At 43.2% G+C, this 27,399-nt stretch overlaps 1 protein-coding gene across 2 annotated transcripts in view; it reads left to right on the forward strand.

The window, feature by feature from the left end:
* The first annotated feature begins 6,005 nt into the window (after positions 1-6,005).
* The window catches only part of LOC137358680 (ras-related protein Rab-5B), a 29,064-nt gene continuing 7,670 nt past the window's right edge, over positions 6,006-27,399 (forward strand). Inside the window, exons 1-2 of one of the 2 annotated variants that reach the window (XM_068024874.1) lie at positions 6,006-6,093; positions 22,927-23,202. In XM_068024874.1, coding sequence (XP_067880975.1) covers positions 23,040-23,202 — 163 coding nt within the window. In that variant the 5' untranslated portion in view covers positions 6,006-6,093; positions 22,927-23,039. Of the gene's footprint in view, positions 6,094-6,139; positions 6,468-22,926; positions 23,203-27,399 lie in introns of those variants that run through there. The other variant, XM_068024875.1, reaches the window with a different exon arrangement.

A 27,399-nucleotide genomic window follows, 5' to 3' on the forward strand; every position in this document is an offset into this window, starting at 1 on the left:
GCAATTGAATGTATATCCATTACCTTATCTGACGGTGCATTCCAAATCCTAACCGCTCATTGCATAAAAATGTTTTTCCTCATGTCGCCTCTGGTTCTTTTGTCAATCATCTTTTAATCTATGCTCTTTGGTTATCAACTCTTCAACCAGTGGAAATAGTTTCTCTTTATGATAGAGTTAGTTACTCTATCTAAACTTATCTACCCATTTTTTGTTTTTTTATTTCTTGCCCTGGGAGAGATTGATGGAAAAATATAGAGGGAGATTTACTCTGTATCTAACCCCCTTTTCTTTTTTTTTTTCTTTTTGTGTAGAGGGAGCTTTACTCTGTATCTAACCCCCGTGCTGTACCTGTCCTGGGGAGTGTTTGATGGGGGACAGTGTAGAGGGAGATAATTTACTCTGTATCTAACTTTTTTTTGAAGGTGGCCTTTGTACCTTAAATAGGCAAAGATGAGCTGCAACCTCACATACTCCAATATAAACATGGTTTATGGACTCGTCTAGGCCGCAGAAATTACAGGCAACCTGGGAGTCCGTGAACCTACTTAAAAGTCTTGCACGGGACTGCCATGTGCAGCATCCTCCACCCCAGGTCACCAACGTAAAGGGGGAGGTGTTCCACATACAGACTCCACCGGGGTTTCCTTTGCCGCCAGATGGCAACACGGACCGCCACGGTTTGTCTGGACGGCGGGTGAGGAAGTGGAGTGTGTACAGGAGCAGCCCATACAGGAAACCCCTCCGCGCTGTGTGGAATGGCACGGAGGGCATTTCTGAGAGATGGCTCAGGTTGTGCGGGACTGGCTCCCGAGGAGGGTTTTGGGACCTGGGTCCGATGAGCAGTTGTGGCCGAGCCGAGGGTCAGCTCGACCGGGAGCCCTCTACACTCCCGAGCCCCCTCGACACCTGCAGTGAGGGGCATCCTGGAGGCCTTCGTTACTCCTCCACCTGTCGGTCTGTCCCCAGAGCCAGCTGCCTGGACAGCCAGAACCCTCTCCTCTGCTGGCAGGGGAGCGCCCTGTTTGGAGGTAACCATGTTCCAGACTTTTAATAGATCCCCGTAAAAGACCGGCAACTCCCTCAGAGAGGCGCAGCTAACGTTCACTGCCAGGAGCTGCGTGTCGTCTTGAATGCAGTGCCCTGGCAGAAAAATACGTCACCAGCGCATAACACCTGGGAGGATGCTCGACGTACAGGTATCTACAGGGTCTGAAGGCAGAGAGTCGCAGCCTGGGTATGGACGCACACCAGCAACTGACTGCCCTCCTCAATCAGGAGACTCAGGCCTGCGGCAGAGACCAAGTGTTTCCTCTTGCCCCAGAAGAAATCAACGAGCTTTTTCTGGATCTTGGTGGCAAATGCAGGGGGTGGGACCAAAGTGACCAACCGGTACCACAGCATCAAGGCCACCAGTTGGTTTATGACCAGCGCTTGGCCCCTGTAAGAAAGCACTCGGAGCAGTCCTGGCCAGTGCTCCAGCCAAATGGTGACTTTCACCTCCAACTCCTGCCAGTTTGCTGGCCAGGCTTCCTCAGTGGGATCCAGGTAGACTCCCAGATAGAGAGGGGGGGGGGGGTTTAGTTTACAGATACAGCACTGAAACAGGCCCACCGAGTCTGTGCCGACCATCAACCACCCATTTATACTAATCCTACACTAATTCCATATTCCTACCACATCCCCACCTGTCCCTATATTTCCCTACCACCTACCTACACTAGGGGCAATTTATAATGGCCAATTAACCTATCAACCTGCAAGTCTTTTGGCATGTGGGAGGAAACCCACGCAGACACAGGGAGAACTTGCAAACTCCACACAGGCAGTACCCAGAATTGAACCCGGGTCGCTGGAGCTGTGAGGCTGCGGTGCTAACCACTGTGCCGCCGTGGTGCTCCATGCAAAAAGCGTTAATTCCTCCGGCAGGGAGTCCACCCACCAGGAGTCTGGAACATTTCTCCCAATTGATCATTGTGGAGGATGTGGCAGAAAAGATCTGCTGGCACTTGCACATCCTCTGCCAGTCAACAAGAGCTGTGCCCATGAGGAGCACACCATCGGCAGTAACTAAGGTTGACCTGCGTGCCTGGCCCTCACAGAGCCAAACCCGCCAACCTCCTGCGAAGAAGGCACAGGAATGGCTCCACGCAGATGGTATATAATTGGCTGGACATGGGCATCCCTGACGTACTCCTCTCCAAAGGGCACCATAAGGACCCATTAACTTTGGCCAGACACTCTGGTGGCGTACAGTATAGAGGGAGCTTTACTCTGTATCTAATTCACAATGTTTGATACTTATGCTGAATGTCTAAAATGACGAAGTATTTCAATCCCTAGCACTCCTTACCTTGATGAGTACAAAAAAAGTTCATAAAATATTTAAAAATGTACAGTTAACTGGAGCTCAATGATGAACACTATTGTGATCAGAACATTTCAATTCTTTTATTAGTATCAGACGTTGATTTTTTAAAAATCCCTGATTTGGTTACAAAATGTACCAAACCCTAGACACTTGGATAGAAATCATTCTTCAACCCAGTGGTGGGTCCAGGTTTATGAAATAAAAATTATACTGGCGTTAGTTTTCATAAATTCTAATCTTCCTCCCTTGTATTGCCTTGTGTGTAGAAGGATAGTTAACTTTGATGAAAGATAATGAATTCAGTCAAGAGTTGTAAATGTATTAGACGAAGAGTCATTGAACACAGTGAGAGGTGGATCTGGGAATTTCTTCTGGAAGGAAATGTATAAATTCCTGACAATGGTGAGTGGAAACACAATTGGCAGAAGGTTCAGGATGGAGCCAGAATAGCTAACTGGAAGCAGAGGGTGAGGAGATCAATGTCAGGTTGGATTAACCAAATGGCCTTTTCTTGTTCTTAATTTTAGGACAAAATATGGTTAATTTCCACAGTAGAAACAGTCATTTCAAACATTTCCTGCTTCCATGTAACTCTGACCCTTTTTAAATTAACTTACTGGTGTCTCTATCAGGGCCTATGAAATAAAACACAGGCCCCATATTTTGAGTTGTGGTTATAAAGGCACTTTTGTCATTTGTGTGGCAAGCTGCTAACCTGGAATATTCAGATCCACTTTTTTTAACCCATTTTAATCACTCCTACTCTCTAATATGTGCTGCGGTACAGTTTCATGCTAGCTAGAAGTCCTTTAGTATCTCTCTGACTCTTGTGGCAGCCTGAAGTAATTTTTAACAGATGATTCAACTGTGGGAGCATCACAGATCCTGTCCTCATGCAACGCCCAGATACATTCTGAGATTTGTTTGGCTGATAAAAAGACCAAAAGCTTTAATAACTAATGATTCCACATCATCAGATACAGAAGTAGGCCATTCGGCCCATCATGTCTGCCAGTTCTTTGAAACAGCTATCCAATTAGGCCCTAATAGTTGTTACATACTGTTCCTTAGATAAGGCCAAATTATTAATTTACTCTTGGCCTGTACAGCCTTGGATCTGACCTCTTTATTCCATTCCTGTTGTGCTTCCATGCTACCTGTTCTTCTCAAAGAGTACAATGGTTGCTACAGGAAGAAGACATTTTCATTCTAGTTGCAAATACTGTGGGGCAGATTTTCCACTTCTAATGTTTGGGGCATTAAATTGTCCAGTGCAGTGCCTTGCCTCAGTTGTAGCACACGTCTCCACTTTAGAGCATCAGTACAGTACTAAGAGAGTGCAGCACTGTTGAAGATGCTGTCTTTTGTTTGAAATGTTAAATTTAGACCCCGTCTACTCTCATGTAAAAGATCCCATTGTGCCATTTGAAGAGCAGGGAATTCTCCTCATGTCGTGACCATCTCTCCTTCAACAACCATCACTGACACAGATTATCTGGTCCATCATCTCAGCCCTAGGATATCACTGCAGGAGGTCCTCAGGGTTGTATCCTAGGCCCAACCTTCTTCAGATGCCTCATTAATGACCTTCAGTCTATCATCATAAGGTCAGAAGTGGGGATGTTCACTGATGATTGCACAGTGTTTAGTTCCATTTGAAACTCCTCAGATGCTGAAGCAGCTCGTGCCCGCATACAGCTTATGCTGATAAGGGGCAAGTAACATTTGCGCCACACAAGTGCCAGGCAATGACCTTCTCCAACAAGAGAGAATCTAACCATCTCCTCTTGATGTTCAACAGCATTAACATCACTGAATCCCCGACCATCAACATCCTGGGGCGTTGCCATTGACCAGCCATATTAATACTGTGGCTACAAGAGCAGGTCACAGGCTGGGTATTCTGTGACGAGTAACTCACCTCCTGACTCACCAATGTCTGTCCACCATCTACAAGGCACAAGTCAGGAGTTTCATGGAATACTCTCCACTTGCCTGGCTGGGTGCAGTTCCAGCAACTCTCAAGAAGCTCGACAGCATCCAGGACAAGGAGCCCATTTGATTGGCACCCCATCCACCACCTTAAACATTCATTACCTCCACCACTGGCACACAGTGGCAGCAGTGTGTACCACCTACAAGATGCACTGCAGCACCTCACCAAGCCGCCTTCAACAGCTCCCTCCAAACCCGTAACCTCTATCAACTAGAAGGACAAGGGCAGCAGTCTCATGGGAACACGACCACCTGCAAGTTCCACTCCAAGTCACACACCATCCTGACTTGGAACTATTTCACCGTTCCTTCACTGTCGCTGAGTCAAAGTCCTGGAACTCACTCCCTAACAGCACTGTGGGTGTACCTACCCCACATGGACTGCAGCGGTTCAAGAAGGCAGCTCATCACCACCTTCTCAAGGGCAATTAGGGGTGGGCAATAAATGCTGGCCTTGCCAGAGACGTCCAGATCCCATGAATTAATTTTTTAAAATTACCTCATTGGTTTTTGTGCAACCTACTGTGTGCAAATTGCCTGTCGTGTTTCCCTATATTACAATGACTACAATTCAAGAATGCTTCATTTGCTGCTAGGCATTTTAGGTTTTCCTGAGGCTGTGAACAGCGTTATATAAATTAATCTGGGTTCAAGTCCCACTCCAGGACTTGAGCACAAAAATCAAGGCTTGCACTCCAGTGCAGTACTGAGGGTGTGCTGCACTGTTGGAGGTGCCATCTTTTGGATGAGATTTTAAACTGAGGCCCCATCTGCCTGCTCGGGTGGGTGTAAAAGATCCCATGGCACTATTTCAAAGAAAGGCAGGGGAGTTCTCCCCAGTGTTCTGGCCAATATTTATTCCTCAATCAATATCACTAAAACAGATTATCTGGTCATTATCACATTGCTATGTGTGGGAGCTTGCTGTGCACAAAATTAGCTGCTGCGTTTCCTACATTACAACAGTGACTACACTTCAAAAATACTTAACTAGTTGTAAAGCACTTTGAGAAGTCCAGTGGTCGTGAAAAGTGCTTGATAAATGCAAGTCTTTTTAAAGTTCTTTCTTATGTGTGTGCGGCTGGTGCCTGTGGAAATATACCCCAAGAGGGGTGGGAATTTATTCTCATAACTGCTCTAAGGTGAATAGAATTGAATTTATTACTGGAAAATCGAGTTTTTCTATCTTGCCTACATAACAACAGTGACTGCACATCAAAGCAATTCACTGTTTAGGAAGTGCTTTGGGCCTTTCTGAGAAACGTGATAAGATATATAAATTATTTTTATATATTAATTGCACGATACAAAAATGCAAAGCTTATATTTCACAATCGTAGAAGTTACCTCTGCCAAACCTCAATGCTTCTGTCAGTTAAAATCACAAAGAAACTGCGAGCCTCCGCAGCAACACAAACTTGCTATCGGAAGTCCCGCCTTCACAGCCAGGCTCCTGTCTGACTGGTTCACTAAGAACGCCACCCCTTCCCGAAAGGCCGTTTGTCAGTGGTCGGTTTTGCTGATCAATCACCACACACTTCCCATTTCTATTGGCTATCTGCACAGCCACGCCCGCCTTATTCTTTTGTAATTGGTGGATGCAGCTGACAATAACAAATATCAGCTTTTTATTGAGTCCGGGGGCAGTCAATCAGTTAATGTGCATGCCTGAGTCTCAGTTCTTGCGACACTTAAAAAAAATCTGCGAAGTTGAAGGCGTCGGTGAGGTAAAAAAAAAGCTGATTTTTGTCATAATTATTTCCGAAGGACCTGTTCCTATTCGAATATAAACTTGGCTTTATCTAAAAATTTTGAGTTGAAGGGCATATTTTCCACAAAATGTGTTGTATTGGTTGTGGGTGAGAGGATTGGGCGCGCAGAAGCAAAATTCAGAATTAAGTGTTTCTCTTTTTGAAGCCAGGAGGGGGAAATAAAAGCTTTTCATAAAACGTGAAGCTAACATTGTCCCAGTTAGTGTCTGGGGGTTTGTAGCAGGGTTGGATTGAAATTCTTTTGCAGCGAAGGCTGACGTTTAGGCCTCGACCTGTTCCTTTAGGTTGAGAAGAGTATTCTGGACGGTATCTAACATTGGAAATTTATGGTAAGAAGCTGAGGACCTGTACGTAAATCCCGTGGAGGTTATGTGCAATGAAACGCCCACTTTTTTTTTAAGTGCCATTTTTGTGGGACAAAGCCTTGAGCGTGTTGTCACTTCGTTGCTTAGCCCACTAATCTTCTCCTGTATCTCGTAAATCAATCCTACGGCCCAAGAACCTTTTAGATTAAGTTTAATTTGCGCTGACATTGCCATGTTTTGCACTTAACTTTTCTATTCAGTGTTGTGTCGTGTATGTAGGACCAAACTCCCTTTCGTTTATCTGTTACTTTCTATTCCCCACGGAAGTGGGGTGAAGGGAAACAAACAAGATTTCCAGTGTAACTGCTCTACGACGTGAATTTGACTGTTAAACCGGAAAATAATTAAACCCCCATGAAAGGACTGCATGCTGCTGTTACTTGTCAAAGTATAGACTGTTGCATTAACAATTGTTTTTACTGGAAGAGCAAGTTATTCACCAGCTTGAATTGTATAATTCCGATAAGTGCTGGAGGGGTCTTTGCATAATTTCAATTTGAATTAAGCAACCAACGAACAGGACACTACTGAATTCTGTTTAACTTTCAAATCGCTGGACTTTTTCAGTGCAAGGTTTCTCTAACTGGTTTGTGGTCTTGACTCTTGGATTGGCTGTGTTTAGTGAAATGTCCTTTTGCTCACAGTTTATCCCTTATGACTGAGGTGGGAGGAGTGCACTGCTTATTCTAATCCCACTTCTCCACAGGTCACAACACATTTAAAATTTTCCCACTTGCCAATATGGTCAATTTATATAATTTTAGTTTCCCCAGAATAGAACACTAACCAGGTTTCTTTTAATGAACAGTAAAATTATCAGTTTTATAAAACCAGTCTTGACCAGTAATTAAAGAATAAACACTGAAAATTTTCAAAGTGCAATTTTTTTTTTTTACCTTGGTCACATATGCTGGTTAACCAGAAAAATAAAAGGGATTTGTAAATTCAGAGCTCTAGTACAGACAAAAAAAAATCTCTTGGACTGAATACTTGCTCATTCCAGTAGAAAACAGCAGAGGAGATAGACTGCCAGTTTTGGAACACAATATAACTTCTGAGTACATGTAGACTAATAATGGGATTTTTTAGAACTGTTCTCTTCAGGCAGTGTTAAGTAATTTAGCAGGCTTTCCTCAAAGTCAGGAGATGAGATGAATTGACAGTAACTCTTCAGGGTCTTTGAGAGTTGCTGGAAAGTGAACTGGGTTGTGGTCTTCTCTCCTTCCTTGACACTTCAGTCTTGACTCTTCCTCATTCCAGAAGGTAAGATGCACTGATAATGCAACCAAAAGCTTGTTTTCTGCCCTCAGGTGTGTGCTGTTGCTCCTGGGCTTGTCCAATCAAGTGGTGCCTGTCACTTCTCTGCCCATATCTTCCCCTGTTACCAGGGTCTCTTCTATTTTTAACTTGTCATGTGACAGCCAGTAAACCTTGTTGCCAAACCGATTCTTTGTGTCCCCTTAATGTAAAGCCTGGTTACCTGACCTGAACCCGACTAGACCAACTACATGTGGCTGGGTCGGGTCGAAATTCCAAGTCCAGCATTCAAGCTCGGGTCGGGCTGGACAGTGCTGCTTCTGGGAGTCACGGGATGAGACTTGCCCATGATTTCCCCACAACTCCAGCTGCAGGAATAGCCTGCTGCCAGAACAGATGAAGGATATTGGTGTTGGGTCAGGTGTGGGGGGGGGAAAAAAAAATTAGAGCTCAGGTTGGCTGTGGTTGGGTTTTAACTTTATACCCAAGGCAGGCTTTACCTTAATGACACATTCTTGGGGGGAGAAACTGGTCCAACACATTCCGTTTGACTGAATTTAAAAAAAAAAATAACAAGCACCTTCATAACACCCAAAACTGATCATCTGACCATTTTTTGTTAATGGGATCCTGCTGTGTGCCTATTAGCTGATTTTCCTCCATTTCAAATCGAGTCACTACTGGAAAGTATTTTAGCAATGGAGTGCTTTTTGGAACTTCCTGAAGTCCATGAAAGGTGTTGCGTAGCCTTTTTAGTTGAAGTATAGCTGAACGAGACTGCTAAACCTAAAACTTTCTTCTGTTTTGTTATATTTAAATATTAAGATTTCAGCATACTTGAGAAAATGCTCAAATTACTTTAGTGTCATGTGATGGTTTTTTTCATTTTCTATAATGCTGTAGATGTTTTAAGTCTAGTAGATTAGGCCCTAGTTGTCCCTGTTGTATTTGGTGATTCCTGATGTGGAGAGGGAAGTAGTACTGTGCAGGGATCCTGTTTCTTGAATCTGAATTAAGTTTCACATGACGGGCTGTTGGTTCGAACTGTTAAGATTTAAGGGTTCAGTGGATTCAGAGGGTGTGGCTCTCTGGATAGATTATATATAATTAGTAAGTGGGGACTTAATCTTAATGCAAAGTATGGTACATGCCCATGAATGGTGACTTGCTGGTTATGTGAAACCAACAGAGCAGCCATTGATCAAGCAAATAGAATGTTCAACTATATAGAGCACCAGGACCTTTGGCTTGTCTAATCCAATCACCATTTAAGTATTGTCCAGTTCTGTTTGCATTGTATCCAGTACTCTTCTCAGAGGGAAGAGCTAAAAGACTGATCTGTCATCTTGGAAGTCTGAATTATGAAAAGTTGGGCTTGTCAGCCTTGACAGGTGTCTTGGAAATGTGTATAAATGCTAATAGCATAGAGAAATCTGGAAAACACTGATTCAGATGCCTCAAATAAATTGAATGCTAGTACCAGGAAGTTATTGACCCAGTAGCGAAAGTAGTTTAATGGAGGTAAAAATCCTTTAGCACCAACTGGGAGGAAGGGAATTTCAGATCTTTGGGGGATGTGATAAGTGGCTCAATGTTCATCCTCCTGCAAATATTATGAATGAGTATACTTAACCAGTCTGAGAATGTTGCACATATGCCGAGGATGTTTGCTTTTATTGCAATTATTTGTGGTGTCTGAAAGTTGTATCTGTGAGCCTACATTTAGTCTGAGGCCCCTTTTGGGGTGATTTTTGTGCTAAACTGGGTCCTCCTAAGTCTGGAATAGCACAGGTTAATCAGAGTAAAGGTCCTCTTAAAATGCTGCTTGATTCCAACTGGAGCAATTTGTGAACATTTCCCCACCTAGCCACTCTGACAGCACCTGCCTTACCCATGATCTCAATCTAGAAGGACAAGGGCAGCAGATATATAGGAACACTACCACTGCCCCTCCAAGACTCTCACCATCTTGACTTGGAACTATATTGCCATTCCTTCACTGTCGCTGGACCAAAATCCTGGAACTCTCTCTCTCTCTCTCTCTCTCTCTCTCTCTCAAGCACTCTGGGGTACCTACAGTATTTAGAGAAGGCAGCTCACCACCATGAAGGCCATTGGAATGGGCAACAAATGCTGGCCTTGCTAGCAATACTCCTATCCCATGAAAACAAACTGTTGCAGCCTGTCAGATGTTACTGTTGTGTTGAATTATGGGCAATATTGTGCTGGGAATTGGGATGAGATGAGCCAAACTTGCCCATTGCATGAGAAATTAGCCAGCTGAGAATTGGAATCCAATCTAAACTACATTTTTAAACTCTCTTCCAGAGAAGATGATAGTTCCAGACTCATGGAACTTTTTTTTTCTTGAGCATTTGTTCAAGATTGGAACACTTTCCATTTGAGGATTTGGTGTCTACCTTGAGCATTCAAGTCAAATTAAAGCTCCTGCTTTATTCCTATTTCAGGAGTGTCCTAACTGCAGTCCCTAAGCTCTATTAATCTTGCACTCACCCAAGAAATTCAATCAATCTGTGCTTTGGTTTTTGTCTTACAGCATGGAAGGAGACCATTTGGCCTGGTGAGTCAGTGGCTCTCCACAGAGCAATCCAGTCAGTCCTGCTCTTTCCCCACTGCCCTGGAAGTTTATTTCCTTCAAGTGGCTGCCCAGTTTCATTTTGGAAATCATTGTCTCCACTTCCACTATCCTTGTGGGCAGTGAGTTCCTGGCCATTACCACCTGTTGTGTAGAACAAAAATTCTTCTTCTTCCCCCCCCCCTGCATCTCTTGCGCAAAACTTTCTACTCTTCTCCACACATGCACCCCCAGGTCCCTCTGTTCCTGCACACTCTTTAGAACTGTGCCATTAACTCTATATTGTGCCTCCCTATCCTATCCCTCCTGCCAAAATGCATCACTTCACACTTGTCAGTATCCAATTCCATTTGCCCATTCTGCTGGCCCATGTCTTGTCGCAGGCAGTACATATCATGGTCACTGTTTGTTTGCTACATCTCCAAGTTTGGTATCATTGGCAAGTTTTGAAGTTTTGTTTTCCAAGTCACTAATTGTATGTATACACACACACTCAGCACTGACCCTTGGAATACTACTGTCCTGCATCCTCCAGTCTGAAAAACAGCCATTTACGACAACTTGCTGTTTTCTGTCCTTGAGCCATTTTTATCCAATTGAACACCCATGCACCTCAATTTTGCACAGCCTTTTGTACTTTTATCAAATGCTTTCTTAAAATCCATATAAACATCCACTGTATTCCCTTCATCAACCTTCTGTTCATAAAGTTCAATTAGATTGGTCAGGCATGATCTCCCTTTTTACAAATCTGTGTGCTGGTTCTCAATTAGCTGAAACCCCTCCATCCTTAGTTTTTTTTTCTAAAACCTTGCCCACCATGGTAACTAACTGGCCTGTAGTTGCTAGGACTGTCCTTTTATAACCTTTCTTGAATGAGGGTGTCACATTTGCCACATGCCAATCCTCTGGCACCCTGCCCCTCCCTCCCTCCAGAGGTTATAGCAAGCCCTTGCACAATTCCACCCCCACTTCCTTTGGCCACCTGGGATGCAAGCCATTTGGACCAAGTGACTTATCTACCCTAAGCATATCCAGCCTTTTAGTACCTCCGTTGCCCTTTTTTTTTTAACCTACTCATTGTCTCTACCCTTCAGACATCTTTCAGATTCCACTTGCTTAGTGAACACTGATACTAAGTAAGTATTAGCCTTGCCCTGTGTCGAAGTATATAAACCCTTTTTTTTTTCTGTCCCCAAGAGGTGGACTGAGGCCTATTACTTACTATTTACATGCTGGTAGATTTTTGGGTTCCCTTTTATGTTGACTGCCAGTCTTTTCCTCGTCACTTCCCTTCAACTTGTAGCATATGGCCTGGTTCTCACTTGAATTCACTTGGCATGCATCATACTTTTTTTTTAATCATCTCTATATCCCTTATAACCAAGGAGCCCTGTTTTGGTTCCCTTACTTTTCACCCTTAGAATGTACCTGAAGCATCTCTTCCTTTTAAAGAATAACCCATTCTTTCGATACAGCTTTTCCTGTTGGTCTTTGGTTCCATTTGTACCCTGGCTGAACTGTGTTGAAATTAGCCCTCTTTCAACTAGACATTCTACCTTATTTCATTCCTTACTGTTCTGCATTACTAGTTTTAAAACCTTTTTATATGATTACTCTTATCCAAGTGCTCCCTGACAGGCATTTAGTCTGCTTGGCCTAACTCATTTTCCCAGCACCAGATCCAGTAATGCTGCCTTTTCTAGTTGGGTTGAACATACTGATCAAGGAAGTTCTCTGAACACATTTCAGAAATTCTTCCCCTTTACTCTTTAAAATTATCCGATCAATATTGGGGTATTTAAGTGCCCCAATATCACCACTTTATAATTCTTGCACATCTGAGATTTCCCTACAGATTTGCTTTTTTTTTTCTCCTCCCCTCCTTGGAGGCCTGCAGAATACCCTGAGTAATGTGATCCTTTTTTTTTGGTTTCTCACCTATAACCAAACAGATTCTGTCCTTGCCCCCTGTCCTTTCCAACACTACTTTGCAGGCCCAGATGTTTGGACTGGGTGGTATCCTTTTTTTAAATGTAGACAAATCTTGATCTCCAGTTTGATAAATCTTTTAGATGAAATATGAGCACTGGGTCTCCATGGTACACCTATGCAGCCTAGGAAAATGACATCCATGCCATACTGTACCAGTTTAAAGCTCTCTTTGTACACCTGCCATCCTGTATTCAGATTGCCAATTACTGCTGAAATAGCAGCTGTCTCTGTACAATGGGTCAGAACACACCAGAAACTAAATTGACTGAATTTATTTCGTGCATCTCTGGCTGCAAAGGTCCTTCGTCTTAATTGTAGACTAGATCCAAGCTTTAGTCTTGGATTTGATACTGATGACTAACTTCTAATGCTCTTATCACAGGTTATTTTAAAGCCATCACTTCTGGTATATAGACATATGTAAGTTCTTGAACCTTGTTGCAGACTAACCTGAGTTATGGGCCCCTGGTGATCTTTAGCAATGTTTATGCAACAATATAGAGAAGCTTGTTCTTTCTTTTGGGCCTCCTTATCTCGAGACAATGGATATGCGCCTGGAGGTGGTCAGTGGTTTGTGAAGCAGCTCCTGGAGTGGCTGTAAAGGCTAATTCTGGAGTGACAGGCTCTTCCACAGGTGCTGCAGAGAAATTTGTTTGTCGGGGCTGTTGCACAGTTGGCTCTCCCCTTGCGCCTCTGTCTTTTTTCCTGCCAACTACTAAGTCTCTTCGACTTGCCACAATTTAGCCCTGTCTTTATGGCTGCCCGCCAGCTCTGGCGAATGCTGGCAACTGACTCCCACGACTTGTGATCAATGTCACACGATTTCATGTCGCGTTTGCAGACGTCTTTATAACGGAGACATGGACGGCCGGTGGGTCTGATACGAGTGGCGAGCTCGCTGTACAATGTGTCTTTGGGGATCCTGCCATCTTCCATGCGGCTCACATGGCCAAGCCATCTCAAGCACTGCTGACTCAGTAGTGTGTATAAGCTGGGGGTGTTGGCCGCTTCAAGGACTTCTGTGTTGGAGATATAGTCCTGCCACCTGATGCCAAGTATTCTCCGAAGGCAGCGAAGATGGAATGAATTGAGACGTCGCTCTTGGCTGGCATACGTTGTCCAGGCCTCGCTGCCGTAGAGCAAGGTACTGAGGACACAGGCCTGATACACTCTGACTTTTGTGTTCCGTGTCAGTGCGCCATTTTCCCACACTCTCTTGGCCAGTCTGGACATAGCAGTGGAAGCCTTAGAAGAGAAGCTTGTAGTATTGACTAATAGGCATAACTTGGATTATTGAGCACTGTTCACCAATCTCTTGATGGGTTACTTTTTCACTACAGTGAATTTGAATTCCTCAGCTTTGATTTATTCTCAAGGCTATGTGATCAATATCTGGGTAAATCACTGGACATACTACAGCTTATTCTACCATGTTTATTTTCTATACTTGCTCCAGAAAGTAGTGTACTGAAACTAGTGGTTGAAAAAGTCTGGAACCTTGCTCTCATCATGTGATTCATGAGGTACTGAGAATTTTGCAATTAAAGTAACATGTATAGGAAGAACCAAGTCTTTTTTTTTTTTCATAGGTGATTTGTAATTGCTTTTGTTTTCAATATCAGCTGCAGCTTCATTATTTGAGCCTTAAATTATTTTGCAGCTTTGTAATGCTTAATTCAAGCTATTCAACTTTTAGTTGTCTACGAGTTGATCATATCCTGCAATAGAAATGCCTATTTAGAGATGAGATTGCCTTTGTAAATAGCATGTGACAATTTTACATGAATTGTGATGCTTGGCCAGGGTTGCAGCAGCATTAAGTGATTGGGAGGGGCTGTTTGTCATACAAAAACAAGTGTTGCAGCACTTGCTTTGTTGAGTACTGTGACTTTTCAGTAAGATTACCATTTTTTTTTAAACAAGACTCTACTTAATTTAAAAAAAAAAATAGCTAAAGCATAAGTAGGACTGAATGTTCAGAATTGTGGTAATTTGGAGCTTTGAGAAAATTGCTGAATGAGAACCCAAAATTGAGATGTGGCATGATTTCATATGTACAGTGAGGAAGGTTGCAATGTGCATTTGTTTAAAAATGTTCTCTCATTATGGATTTTAAGTTACTGGCCTGCAAATATCATCAACAATATAGTTGTCCTGGCAAGTTGGTGCTGCATTTAAAATTTGTGGCCACAATGTCTACCTGCAAGGCAAATGTGTGAGCAGCATGATTCAAAATGTGAATCACCAATAAGCAGACAATCACTTTTTTTTTTTCAAAGCTACCATCCCTTAATCAGCAAGTACCACAACTCTCAATTGCTATCATCAATCCACAAGAACAAGTAGGCACTTGATATGAATGCCATTTGGTCCCTCTAGCCTGCTCTGCCTATCAGTAAAATCATGGCTGATCTATTTGTGTCTTGAATTCCACACACTCATCTACCCCTGATAGATTCTTGTTAGACAAGGGAATCAAAAATTATCTACCCTGCCTTTAAAATGATTCAGTAACCCTGACTCCACCTTCTGAGGCAGAGTTCCAAAGTCTCTCAATCCTGAGGAAATAATTTCTCATCTCTGTCCTAAAAGGGTGCCCCCCTAGTTCTGGACTCTTTCCACAAGAGGAAACTTGCTCTTCACAACCACCTTGTCAAGACCATTTAGGACCTTTTAAACTTCAATCAAGTCTCCCCTCACTCTCTCCTAAATTCCAGTGAAAACAAGCCCAGTCTGTCCAACCTTTCCTCCATAAGACAACCCACTCATTCCAGATATCTATCTAGTAAACCTCCTCCTGAGCTGCCTCCAATGCATTTTACATCCTTTTATTTTAAATAAGGAGTCAAAACTGCACACAGTATTCGAGATGTAGTCTTACCAATGCCCTGTATAACTGAAGCATAACATCCTTAACTTTTCAATTCCTCATTAAAAGATAGCATTCCATTAGTTGCCTTTATTACTTTCTATACCTGTAACTAACATTTTGTGACTCATGCACTAGAACACCTAGATCCCTCTGCACCTGAGTTCTGCGATTTAGTTTAAGTAATACTCCTCTGGTTTTTATTCCTGCCATGTACTCTACCTGCTAGATTTTTGCAAGCTCCTTCTGTCCTCTTCAACATACTTTCCTCCCAATCTTTGTCATCTGCAAATTTAGCTACCATCCTGTCACTCCCCTCATCTAAGTCATTGATGTAATTTGTAAAAAGTTGAGGCCCCAGCACAGACTCTGGCAGGATGCAATAAGTGGAGTCCTGCAAATCAGAAAAGGACCCATTTATGCACACTGTTTTGTAACTGCCAGCTCTCCTCTTCTATCCATGTTATTAGGTTACCCCTTGCACCATGAGCTCATACTTTGTGCAATAATCTTTTTGTGACGCCTTATCAAATGCCTTCTGGAAGTCCAAGTACAGTACATCAACAGGTTCCCCTTTATCCAATTGGTTAAACACTATCTCCCTTTCACCAAAGTCATGCTGACTATTCCCGATTTTACTGAATTTTTCTAAGTGCCTAGCTATAGCCCCCTTTTTATTGATCGATTCTAACACCTTCCCTATAAACAGACGTCTAGCTAACTGGCCTACAGTTACCTGTTTTCTGCCTTCCTTTCTTTCTCCCTCCCCTCCCCTCAAATAGAGGGGTTATATTTAGTCAGTCATACAGCACAGAAACGTGCCCATGTCTGTGGGTCATCAAGCACCTAACTATTCTAATCCCATTTTCCAGCACCTGACCCATAGCCTAGTATGCTGTGGTGTTTTCAAGTGCTCATCTAAATACTTAAATGTTGAGGGTTCCTGCCTCTACCACCTCGTCAGGCAGTGTCCCAGATTCCAACCACCCTCTGAAAATTTTTTCCTCAAATCCCCTCTAAACCTCCTAGCCCATACCTTTTAAATCCATGTCCCCCAAGTTATTGATACCTCTGCTAAGGGAAACCGTTTCTTCCTATCTAACCTATCAATGCCTCTCATTTTGTAAACCTCAATGATTTTTTTTTTTCCCCCCCCCCGCCAACCCCCTTAGGGCTATTTTATTTAGAGCAGAGAAGGCTATTTCAGTCCTTTTTTAAAAATTCATTCATGGGATGTGGGCATCACTGGCTATGCCAGCATTTATTGCCCATCCCCTAATTGCTCTTGAGGTGGTGGTGAGCTGCCTTGACTTGCTGCAGTCCATGTGAGGTAGGTACATGCAGTGCTGTTCAGAAGAGAGTTCCAGGATTTTGACCCAGCAAGTGAAGGAATGGCGATATAGTTCCGTCAGGATGCTGTGACTTTGGTGGGAACTTGCAGGTGGTGATCCCATGTATCTGTCCTTCGAGGTGGTAGAGGTCGTGGGTTTGGAAGGTGCTGTCTAAAGAGCCTTGGTGTGTTGCTGCAGTGCATCTTGTAGATGGTGTACACTGCTGCCACTGTCAGTGGAGGGAGTGAATGGTACACCATCCACAAACAAAGTGGGCTGCTTTGTCCTGGATGGTGTCTAGCTTCTTGAGTCAGAGCTGCACCCATCCAGGCAAGTGAATAGTATTCTATCACACTCCTGACTTGTGCCTTGTAGATGGTGGACAGGCTTTGGGGAGTCAGGTGAGTTACTCGCCACAGGATTCCTAGCCTCTGACCCGCTCTTGTAGCCATGGTATTTATATGGCTACCCCAGTTCAGTTTCTGGTCAATGGTAGCCCCTAGGATGTTGATAGTGGGGGATTCAGTGATGGTAATGCCATTGAATGTCAAGGGGAGATGGTTAGATTCTCTCTTGTTGGAGATGGTCATTACCTGGCACTTGTGTGGTGTGAATGTTACTTGCCACTTATCAACCCAAGCCTGGATATTGTCCAGGTCTTGCTGCATTTCTACACAGACTGCTTCAGTAATTGAGGAATCGCGAATGGTGCTGAACATTGTGCAATCATCAGTGAACATCCCCACTTCTCTCTTTTTATGATGGAAGGAAGGTCATTGAAGCAGCTGAAGATGGTTGGGCCTAGGACACTACCGTGAGGAACTCCTGCAGTGATGTCCTGGAGCTCTGCTGTTTTGACCTCCAACAAGCACAACCATTTTCCTTTTTTTGTGCTAGGTATGACTCCAACCAGCAGAGTTTTTCCGCCCCCCCCCCCCCCCCCCGATTCCCATTGACCTCAGTTTTGCTAGGGCTCCTTGATGCCATACTCTGTCAAATGCTGCCTTGATGTCAAGGGCAGTCACTCTCCCCTCACCTGGAGTTCAGCTCTTTTTGTCCATGTTTGAACCAAGGCTGTAATGAGGTCAGGAGCTGAGTGGCCCTGGTGGAACCCAAACTGAGCATCACTGAGCAGGTTCTTGCTAAGCAAGTGCTGCTTGATGGCACTGTTGACACCTTCCATCACTTTTACTCATGATTGAGTAGGCTGGGATGGTAATTGGCCAGGTTGGACTTGTCCTGCTTTTTGTGTACAGGACATACCTGAACAATTTTCCACATTGCCAGGTAGATGCCAGTGCTGTAGCTGTACTGAAACAGCTTGGCTGGGGGTGCAGCAAGTTCTGGAGCACAGGTCTTCAGTACTATTGCCAGAATATTGTCAGGACCCATAGCCTTTGCAGTATCCAGTGCCTTCAGTCGTTTCTTGATATGTCATGTGGAATGAATTGAATTGGCTGAAGTCTGGCATCTGTCATGCTGGGGACTTCAGGAGGGGCTGAGGTGGATCATCATCTTGGCACTTCTGGCTGAAGATTGTTGCAAATGCTTCAGCCTTATCTTTCGCACTGATGTGCTGGGCTCCCATCATTTGAGGATGGGGATATTTGTGGAGCCACCTCCTCCAGTTAATTGTTTAATTGTCCACCACCATTCATGGCTGGATGTGGCAGGTCTGCAGAGCTTGGATCTGATCTGTTGGTTGTAGGATTGCTTAGCTCTGTCTATTGCATGCTGCTTATGCAGTTTGGCATGCAATTAGTCCTGTGTTGTAGCTTCACTAGGTTGACACTTTTTGAGGTATGCCTGGTGCTGCTCCTGGCATGGCCTCCTGCACTCTTCATTGAACCAGGGTTGGTCTCCTGGCTTGACAGTAATGGTAGAGTGGGGGATATGCTGGGCCATGAGGTTACAGATTGTGGTTGAGTACAATTCTGCTACTGCTGATGGCCCACAGTGCCTCGTGGATGCCCAGTTTTGCATTGCTGGATCTGTTTGAAATCTATCCCATTGAGCACGGTGATAGTGCCACACAACACGATGGATGGTATCCTCAATGTGAAGGCGGGGCTTTGTCTCCTAGGACTGTGCAGTGGTCACTCCTACCAATACTGTCATGGACAGATGCATCTGCAGCAGGCAGATTGGTGAGGATGAGGTCAAGTATGTTTTTGCCTCATTGGTTCCCCCCACCACCTGCCACAGACCCAGTATAGCAGTTATGTCCGTTAGTGCTCAGTCAGTCGTGATGCTAATGAGTCACTTTTGGTGATGGACATTGAAGTCCCCCACCCAGAGTGCATGTTGTGCCCTTGCCACCCTCTGCTTCCTCCAAGTGGTTTTCAACATGGAGTACTGATGCATCAGCTGAAGGAGGGCGGTAGGTGGTAATCAGTAGGAGCTTACCTTGCCCATGTTTGACCTGATGCCATGAGACTTCATGGGGTCTGGAGTCAATTGTTGAGGAATCCAGGGCAACTCCCTCCTACTGTATACCACTGTGCAGCCACCTCTGGTGGGTCTGTCCTGCCAGTGGGACAGGACATACCTGGGGATGGTGATTGCAGTGTCTGGAACATTGTCTGTAAGGTATGACTGTTGGGCTGTTTGACTAGTCTGTGGGACAGCTCTCCCAACTTTGGCACAAGCCCCCAGATGTTAGTAAGGAGGACTCTGCAGCATTGACAGGGCTGGGTTGTTTCTGGTGCTTGGGTCGATGCCAGGTGGTCTGTCAGGTTTCATTCCTGTTTATTGACTTCGTAGCGGTTAGGCACAACTGAGTGGCTTGCTCGGCCATTTCAGAGGGCATGTAAGAGTTGACCACATTGTGGTTCTGGAGTTAGATGTAGGCCAGACCAGGTAACAACGGCAGATTTCCTTCCCTAAAGGACATTCGTGAACCAGATGGGTTTTTACAACAATCGACAATGGTTTCATGGCTATCATTAGACTAGCTTTTAATTCCAGATTTATTAAATTCAAATTCCACCTTCTGTGGTGGGATTCAAACTAGTGCCTCCAGATGAATACTCTGGGTTACTAGTCCAATGATACCACTACACCACTGCCTCCCCCTCCAGCCCAGGCAACATCCTGGCGAATCCCCTCTGCACCCTCCAGTGCAATCACATCCTTATAGTTTGCCCAGAACTGTATACAGTACTCCAGCTGTGGCCTAACTAGCATTTTATACAGCTCCATCATAACCTCCCTGCTCTTGCCTTTGAGCTGAGGCATAGAATACAAGTATCCCATATGCTTTCCTAACCACCTTATCTACCTGTGCTGCTGCCTTCGGTGATCTATGGACAAGTACACCTAGGCCCCTCTACTTCCTAGGGTCCTACCATCCATTGTATATTCCCTTGCCTTTAGTGCTCCCAAAATGCATCACCTCTCAGGATTAAATTCCATTTGCCACTGCTCTGTCCATCTGTATTGTCCTGTAATCTAAGGCTTTCCTCCTCACTATGACACCACCAATTTTCATGTCATCTGCAAACTTACTTATGCCTCCTATATTCACATCTAAATCATTCATGTACACTACAAACAGCAAGGGTCCCAGCACTGATCCCTGCAGTACACCACTGGTCACAGGCTTCCACTTGCAGAAACAACTATCGCCTGCTGCCACTCAGCCAATTTTGGATCCAAATTGCCCTGAATCCTATGGGCTCTTACCACCTTGCCCAATCTCCCATGCAGGGCCTTGTCAAAAGCCTTACTGAAGTCCATGTAGACTACATCAACTACTTTACCCTCATCTACACAGTCACTGCCTTGCAAAATTCAATCAAGTTAGACACAATCTCTCCCTGACAAAGCTATGCTCACTCTCCCTGATTAATCCCTGCCTCTCCATGTGGAGATAAATCCTGTCCCTCAGAATTTTTCCAGTACTTTACCAACTACTGATAGTCGACTGTAATTACCTGGTTTATCCTTGCTACCCTTCTTGAATAATGGTACCATATTTGCAGTCCTCTGGTACCCCTCCTGTGGCCAGAGGATTTGAAAATTTGTCAGAGCCCATGCTATCTCCTCCCTTGCCTCACCTATAGCAGCCTGGGGATTTATCCACTTTTTTGTTTAAGCCAGCTAATACTTTCCTTTTTTCAATGCTAATATGTTCAAGTATATCACCTTTCTCCTCCTCCCTCCCTTTTCTCCCCCCCCCCCCCCCCCCCCTCGCCAGGATCTCTACACTCTCATTGTTCTTTTCCATAGTGAACTTGCTATTTTCCAGTCTGATCCCAGAATCTAGCAAATTTTGAAAAATTAATGGCATCACATCTACCTCATTAGCCACTTTTTTTTTTAATTCATGTGGTTTAGAATTGCCTGCAGTAATTTCTTTTTTTTATGTAGGCTTCCCCTTCACTCAAGCCAAGGGCTTGTTTTTTTTAAGAAATGTAGCCTGGACCTTAAACAAAACTTGCTGTTATCGCATGTGATAACCAGGTAGAAAAGGTTCAATTCTTTTCAAAGAATTAATGTATCATGAGGTTTCTAGACTTCAGTACTGTAGCTCCTCAGCAACAGCATGTTTACAAACTCTACCTGATTTATTGCCAATTGGGGGCAGAGTGTGTAGATAGGAGGACCAGGAGAGTGAAAAATAAATGTTTGGGTGTAACTCACCAAGTTTAAAAAAAATTAGGTTTTCATGGTACTTGCATTAGACCTAAGGATGACTGCCATAGTCCTGAAGGTTTATCAGTCAGGCCCAAACATGGAAATGATGTCCGATCAGGTCAATGATTGGAGATTTGACCAAGGTGGTTCGGAGCAATGAGGTCTATATTTTCCATCATGGTATTGAAATCTTACTGTATTTCAGTACCTTTCGTTACAGCAATGGGGATTTCCTTTTTTATGTTCAGGCTGTTGGAGAATCGGTAAACTACATCTCTGACTTGCACTTGTATATAGTGCCTTTCACAACCTCAGTCCCAAAACACTGCTGCTAGTGAAGTACTTTGAGTGGTCACTAGTGTAATCTCCCATGGAGTTTCACGGGTGTTTTTTTTTTAGTACAGGTGTCTTGCATCTGGTGCATTTGTTGCACTTGCCTCATTGTTTATGCATAAACAAATATAATTCAGCAATATGGTAAGTCAATTTCCATTGAAGCTTTTAAAACAAATCTTTGGACTTCTGTAACTTATTAATCTGTTTTCTGAAAAGCTGTTTTTTTTTTTAATTTTACTAAACAATTTTCCTCGGCTTTTTTTTTTACCCAGCCTAAAGCCAGAGTGTAAACACAACTGCCTGTCTGTCCCATACTGTTTTTTTTTTTATTTCCAGTGTTAGTGAGAATACCTAGAAGTTAAATTTAGTCCAGGTAGGATTTATATAATCCTACCATTCTGTTCCCTGCCTATTTTGAATCTAATTTTCAGAAAAGCAGTTGAAACTGCTTAATGTCAACAGCAACATAGTTATTGTGATAGTACTCCTGGTTAGTTGTGTGGCTTTCAGGAATCATGAGTTGGGTTTTGGTCTGAAATTGCAGTACTCTTATTCTGAGTAGCTAGTGAAATGGACATAAACTGAAGGTTGCAGATGCTTAAAAAGCCAGACGAGTAAGAAAGTTGATTTTTAATGCCCAAAGATCTGAAGTGACAATTCATTTTCTTATAGATAAGGTGGTTTAGTGACTTCTAATGCTCTCAACTAAATGGTCACATCAGTTTCCTTGAATACAAAATTGCACTTGCTCTCTTCCTCCCATGACTTAATGGGCAACTAGCTAATTTAAAGGGATCATTTTGGTTCACTTCAACATTGGCAGCATACATGTCAGCAACAGTTTGCTCAAATGTATGTAGTTTTGCTAATCGGTGTAAATCCTTCAAATCTGTAGTCATTTGTGGTGGGGAGCTTGACTTAATTACTACAAAAAAAGGTGCTGCAATGAAACTTCTTGACACATGGCTACTTGTGTCTTAAAATACAGATGTACTTAAGAATGACTTGTCACTTCATTTTTTTTCTTTAACTGTAGCCCATATGTTTGGTTTCTTTTCTTTCCAGTACCCCAAATTATTTATTCTTAGCTTTTTGTGGACCCCCCTCCATTTTTTGGGACCCTTCCTCTAGCCATCTAGAAATTGCCCTTTTTTTTTTTTTGAGGCCTGCTTTTAAATCTCTCCTCTGACCAAGCCTTTGATCACTCCTAATCTTTTTTTTGACACTTTTTTTTGTTTTTGCATCTGAAGCAATGTGGGTCAATTTCCAACAAGATGTGGCCAATTACCCTCCAATAGCATAACAAATGAGTTCTTAAACTAAACTTTAGTTCTGATTTTTTTCTGTAGAAACAACTCATTGCATAATGTATATGTATATAAAATTTTCTTTTTTTGGCAGATTGCATGGTTCCAAGGCAATCTTGGTTCCACATTGGATGTTCTGACTCTCCTTGAAGTGGTGGGATCACTTGTTTCCATTAATAGGACCCTACTGCAATTACTCTGGAGGCCATGGCCAGCAGAGGAGCATCCAGGCCAAATGGTCAGTCCCAAGCTAACAAAATCTGCCAGTTTAAACTCGTGTTACTAGGGGAGTCGGCTGTGGGGAAGTCCAGTCTAGTGCTACGTTTTGTTAAAGGACAATTTCATGAATACCAAGAAAGCACAATTGGTGGTAAGTCCTCTTAAAATGTATCTGTGGATGATCAACATTAAAGAGCATGTAGTAGTTAAGGACCCTCCTGCCTGAGCATTTGCACACAACTGTTCTGAATGCCTCTCTACCATCTTGTTCTTGGTATAGTTGGTGGCTGGTTACTTTTGCTGCTGCCTACCTGTCTGTTTGCTTTTAACCTCCACTAAACTGACACCTGTGACTAACTAGACTGCAAACCCCTCTCCCTACAACTCCAATTTTTTTCCCAAAATATACTTTATCCATAAAAATGTGAAAATACATTACAAAACAGCACCAAGTCAACAATACTAAGTGCAAAGGCAATCTGTTTCCTTCAATACAGGAGTGAACCCTTCCATTTCATTTTACATGCCATGTATGTTTTGCAGCAAACTCATATTTTCTGAATACAGCCTCAGGTATTTTCCATGGATCCAGCCTCTCCATTCACCTTGATGGGGGGACCTTACACAGTGGTCTTTTTTCCCCCCATTGAGCCTTTGCTGCAGCTGCCCCAAGCTTTAGTGCGGCCCTCAGCATGTAGTCCTGGACCTTGGAATGTACCAGTCTGCAACACTCAGTCGGGGACAATTCTTTGCGCTGGAAGACCAGCAAGTTTTGGGCAGACCAAAGAGCGTCTTTCACTGAACCGATAGTCGTCCAGCAGCAGTTGATCTTTATCTCCTGCGTCCCTGGGAACAGCCTGTAGAGCACAGACTCCTTTGTTAGAGCTGCTTGGGATGAACCTTGACAAAAAACCACAGCATCTCTCTCTCTCCTCCTGCTTTCCAAAGGCATATTCCAGAAGGAGGTGTACAATCGGACAACAGGCCTACAACTCTCCAATTATCTGCATTCCAAGAGCTTTCATCTGACCTTTTTATGTGGCACTAAGTTAAAGGCCTGCTTGGGTATACAATTTAAGTCTGACCACATCTAGCCCAACCTGGGTCCGAGTCCTTTTTTGTTTTTTCCTGTGCTTGACCCGACCTGACTAGACTACTGGAAATTAGGGATGCTTGCTCTTGCTTTCCTTTCCCTCTGTGTCTTACCCTGACCCGAGCCCAAATGCTGTACCTGTAAGAGCGACCTGATGCACGTTGTCAGGTTTGCGTCGGGTAGCCACGCTCTAAGTTAAGCTATCTTTTTTAGACTAAGTATTTCTTTAAGTATTGCATTTGTTATAAGTAAAATGCTTTAGAAAACTGAACTATTCTCTATCATTTAGAGGCTTTTTAAAAACTTGTGTTTACCAGGTTAAATGCATTCTAAAGCACTCAACAGTGGGTGGGGGGGACAATTGATTGAAATTGGCAAGTTGGTAGCTGTGGAGGCAGTAGTGAGGGTTTCCCAAAAATATTAAAATTTCAAGTACATTATACAAGTAAAGTATGACTTTGCATAAAATGCAATACAGAATGAGGTACCTCACTACACTTGCCATTAGAGTGTAATGGCACTCTAATGCCATTAGAGGTATATTACAAGGTATATTAATGTTTCATGTTAAACATTCTCTGCATACAGCCTGGGGGGTGGTATTTGCATGGGTTCCAGTCCCTCCATATACAATGGATGGAGGGCCTTACCCAGTGGCCTTTCCCCATTGAGCCTTTGCAGTGGCAGTTCCAAAGCAATGGTAAGAAGCTAGGGGGAAGGAAAGAGGAGTTGGCTGGTGCCTGTTGCTCACCTTTTTTAATTGCTTTATCTGCTTCAACTGTGCTGCACTGCTCATCAATAACCTTTTTTGGTGAATGTTCATACAAGTGGTTTGTTTCCTATTGTCTCAGTCAAAGAAGCTGCTATCACATTGCAATTTCAGTTCTCAAAAGCTAATAAAGCATGTTAATATAATTTAACTCCTGTTGCCCATTATTGAGGTTTCCTACCATTCTTTCGGAACACTAAATGCTAACTACCTGTTCTCAATATCATGAGATTAGCCATTACTTATGGGGCAGCTTTTGTACAAACAAATAGCTTAAAATGCTACAAAATCAATTGAATAGGTAACTCTTGAACTTGCCAACTTTAGTTCATCAGCATTGACTAGTCTAGTTGAAATTACTTATTTCATTGATTTTAGCTCACTGCATTCAAAATACATTGAGACAATTACAGATTTTGTGGTAACCTGTTAAAACTTGCACATAGTATCACCTGGGGTTCTGAAGCCTGTGACTAAATAGTCCCCTAATTGGCAGACTGCAGAGAACACTTTTGTCTGTACAAACCAATTTGACCAGATGAGGTTATGACCAACTCTGCCAGAGTTGTCTTGATCATGTCTGCATGTGGCCAGGATTATCTGTTTCAATCATTGGCAGTTTAAGCCAGGATTCTATGGTACTTTTTTTTTTTCTGGCATTCCCCTCTGCCAGTACAATCAAACTGATTAACTAGTTCAGGCTTTGCTGTTCAGGGGTTCTTTCATGTAGAAGTTATCTATTAGTGACTGCATTTTTAAGTGATTGCACTGGTTGTGTGGCCACATTTTGGGATGTCATGAGGGCATGAATAAATGCAAGTTTAACTAAAATGAAGTGCAGTTTGGAGTTCCTGTTTGTGCCTTTTTGATCAGTTACATTTATTGTGCAGTCCCCCTCTTTTTTTTTCTACCTTGTCTACTCACACTACTTTCTCCTATACTTAATGCTGTCTTTCTTGCTGATAGTCCTACACACATCAGTAATATCCTTGGGCTAGAGAACATCACAGGTAGGATAGTGAAGTGAAGCCATTGAAAAAGTTAAACTTTCCCATTGGGGGGACAGGGGTGATGGGTATGGGATTGAAGGATCAAATGCAGAGAATGGTATTTTTGTGATTGATTGACTGAGTCTGAGAATCATAACCATTTACAGCACAGGCCATCATGTCACCAGTCAGCAAGTCGCCATCCAGTCTAATCTCACTTTCCAGCTTTTGGGCTCTTGCTCCCCCCTGCCCCTTGGTGAAATTTCCCCTCAAATCTCCACTAAGCCTCCAGCCTCTTGCCCTAAAAATCTATGGACTCCTCAATCAAGAGGAACAGGGCCTTTCTATACATTCTATCTAGGCCCCCTCAATTTACACTTCAATTAAGTCTCTCCTCAGCCTCTTTCTTTTCCCCCAAAGAAAACAATCCTAGCCTATCCAATCTTAACTCATTCTTCAGTCCAGGCAACATCCTCAAATCTCCTCTGTACCCTCTCTAGCCTAGTCGCATCTTTCTTGTAGTGCAGTGACCAGAATTACACACAGTACTCCAGCCATGGCCTGACTGGTGTTTTTATACAGTTCCAGCATTAACACTCATTCCCCTACCTTTTTTAGCTAAGGTATGGAATAAAAGTATTTTGTATGCTGCCTTGACCACCTTTTATCTACGGTACCTTTTTTTTAAGGAGAATAAAACTCTTGTCAAAACACAGTACTGTGGCTTCAGTAGTGCAAGAGATGTTTACTTTGCTAGTAAATGGCAGGGGCCCCAAAACAAACATCAGGCTAATGAACTTCAAGGCAGAATGCTGAGAGAACACCAGTACCATAGAATCTTGGCTTAAATTGCCAGTCATTTGAAAAGGATAATCCTGGTCACATCTTGACATGATCAAGACAATTCTGGCAATGTTGGTCATAACTTTATCTAGCCACCTTTATTGGGTATCCATGGGCATGCAGTCCAAGGTTCCTGTGTTCCTCTGCACTTCTCACATCTTACCATTTTATTGTGCATTCCTTTTTTGCATTGTTAGCTGCCGCCTTTTCTCTTTTTTTTTTTTTTCTCCCCCCCCCCCCCCCCCCCCCCCAAAAAATGCTTTCTCACTTCCCTGGCTCGAACTCCATTGGTCTGATGTGCTTGTTTCTGGGTTCCCAACTATTTGCCTTGAGAGTGCACATCTCCTCTTGCAGTATTTAAGCCACAATACTGTGTTTTTAATGAATGGAATAAAACTCTCCATTTAAATGTATTTTAGAACTTTTGTTCAACATTTTACTTTGTCCAAAGATCAATACTGTATAATCCTGATGCACCCACTGCATTTAGGATTTTCCAACTTAAATGGTAGTAATACTTTTTTGCATGAAAATGGCTGGGAAAAAACCATTCAGTAATGGGCTCAAGTAATTTGTCTCTTGTATTCCTGACTGGGTCTGTTTCAGTTGCTTGCCTGATTTCAAGTAGTCTTGTAACCTTGCTTTGCTGCCTTC

This window comes from Heterodontus francisci, chromosome X (assembly GCF_036365525.1).
Source record: "Heterodontus francisci isolate sHetFra1 chromosome X, sHetFra1.hap1, whole genome shotgun sequence".
Classification (NCBI taxonomy): Eukaryota; Metazoa; Chordata; class Chondrichthyes; order Heterodontiformes; family Heterodontidae; genus Heterodontus; species Heterodontus francisci.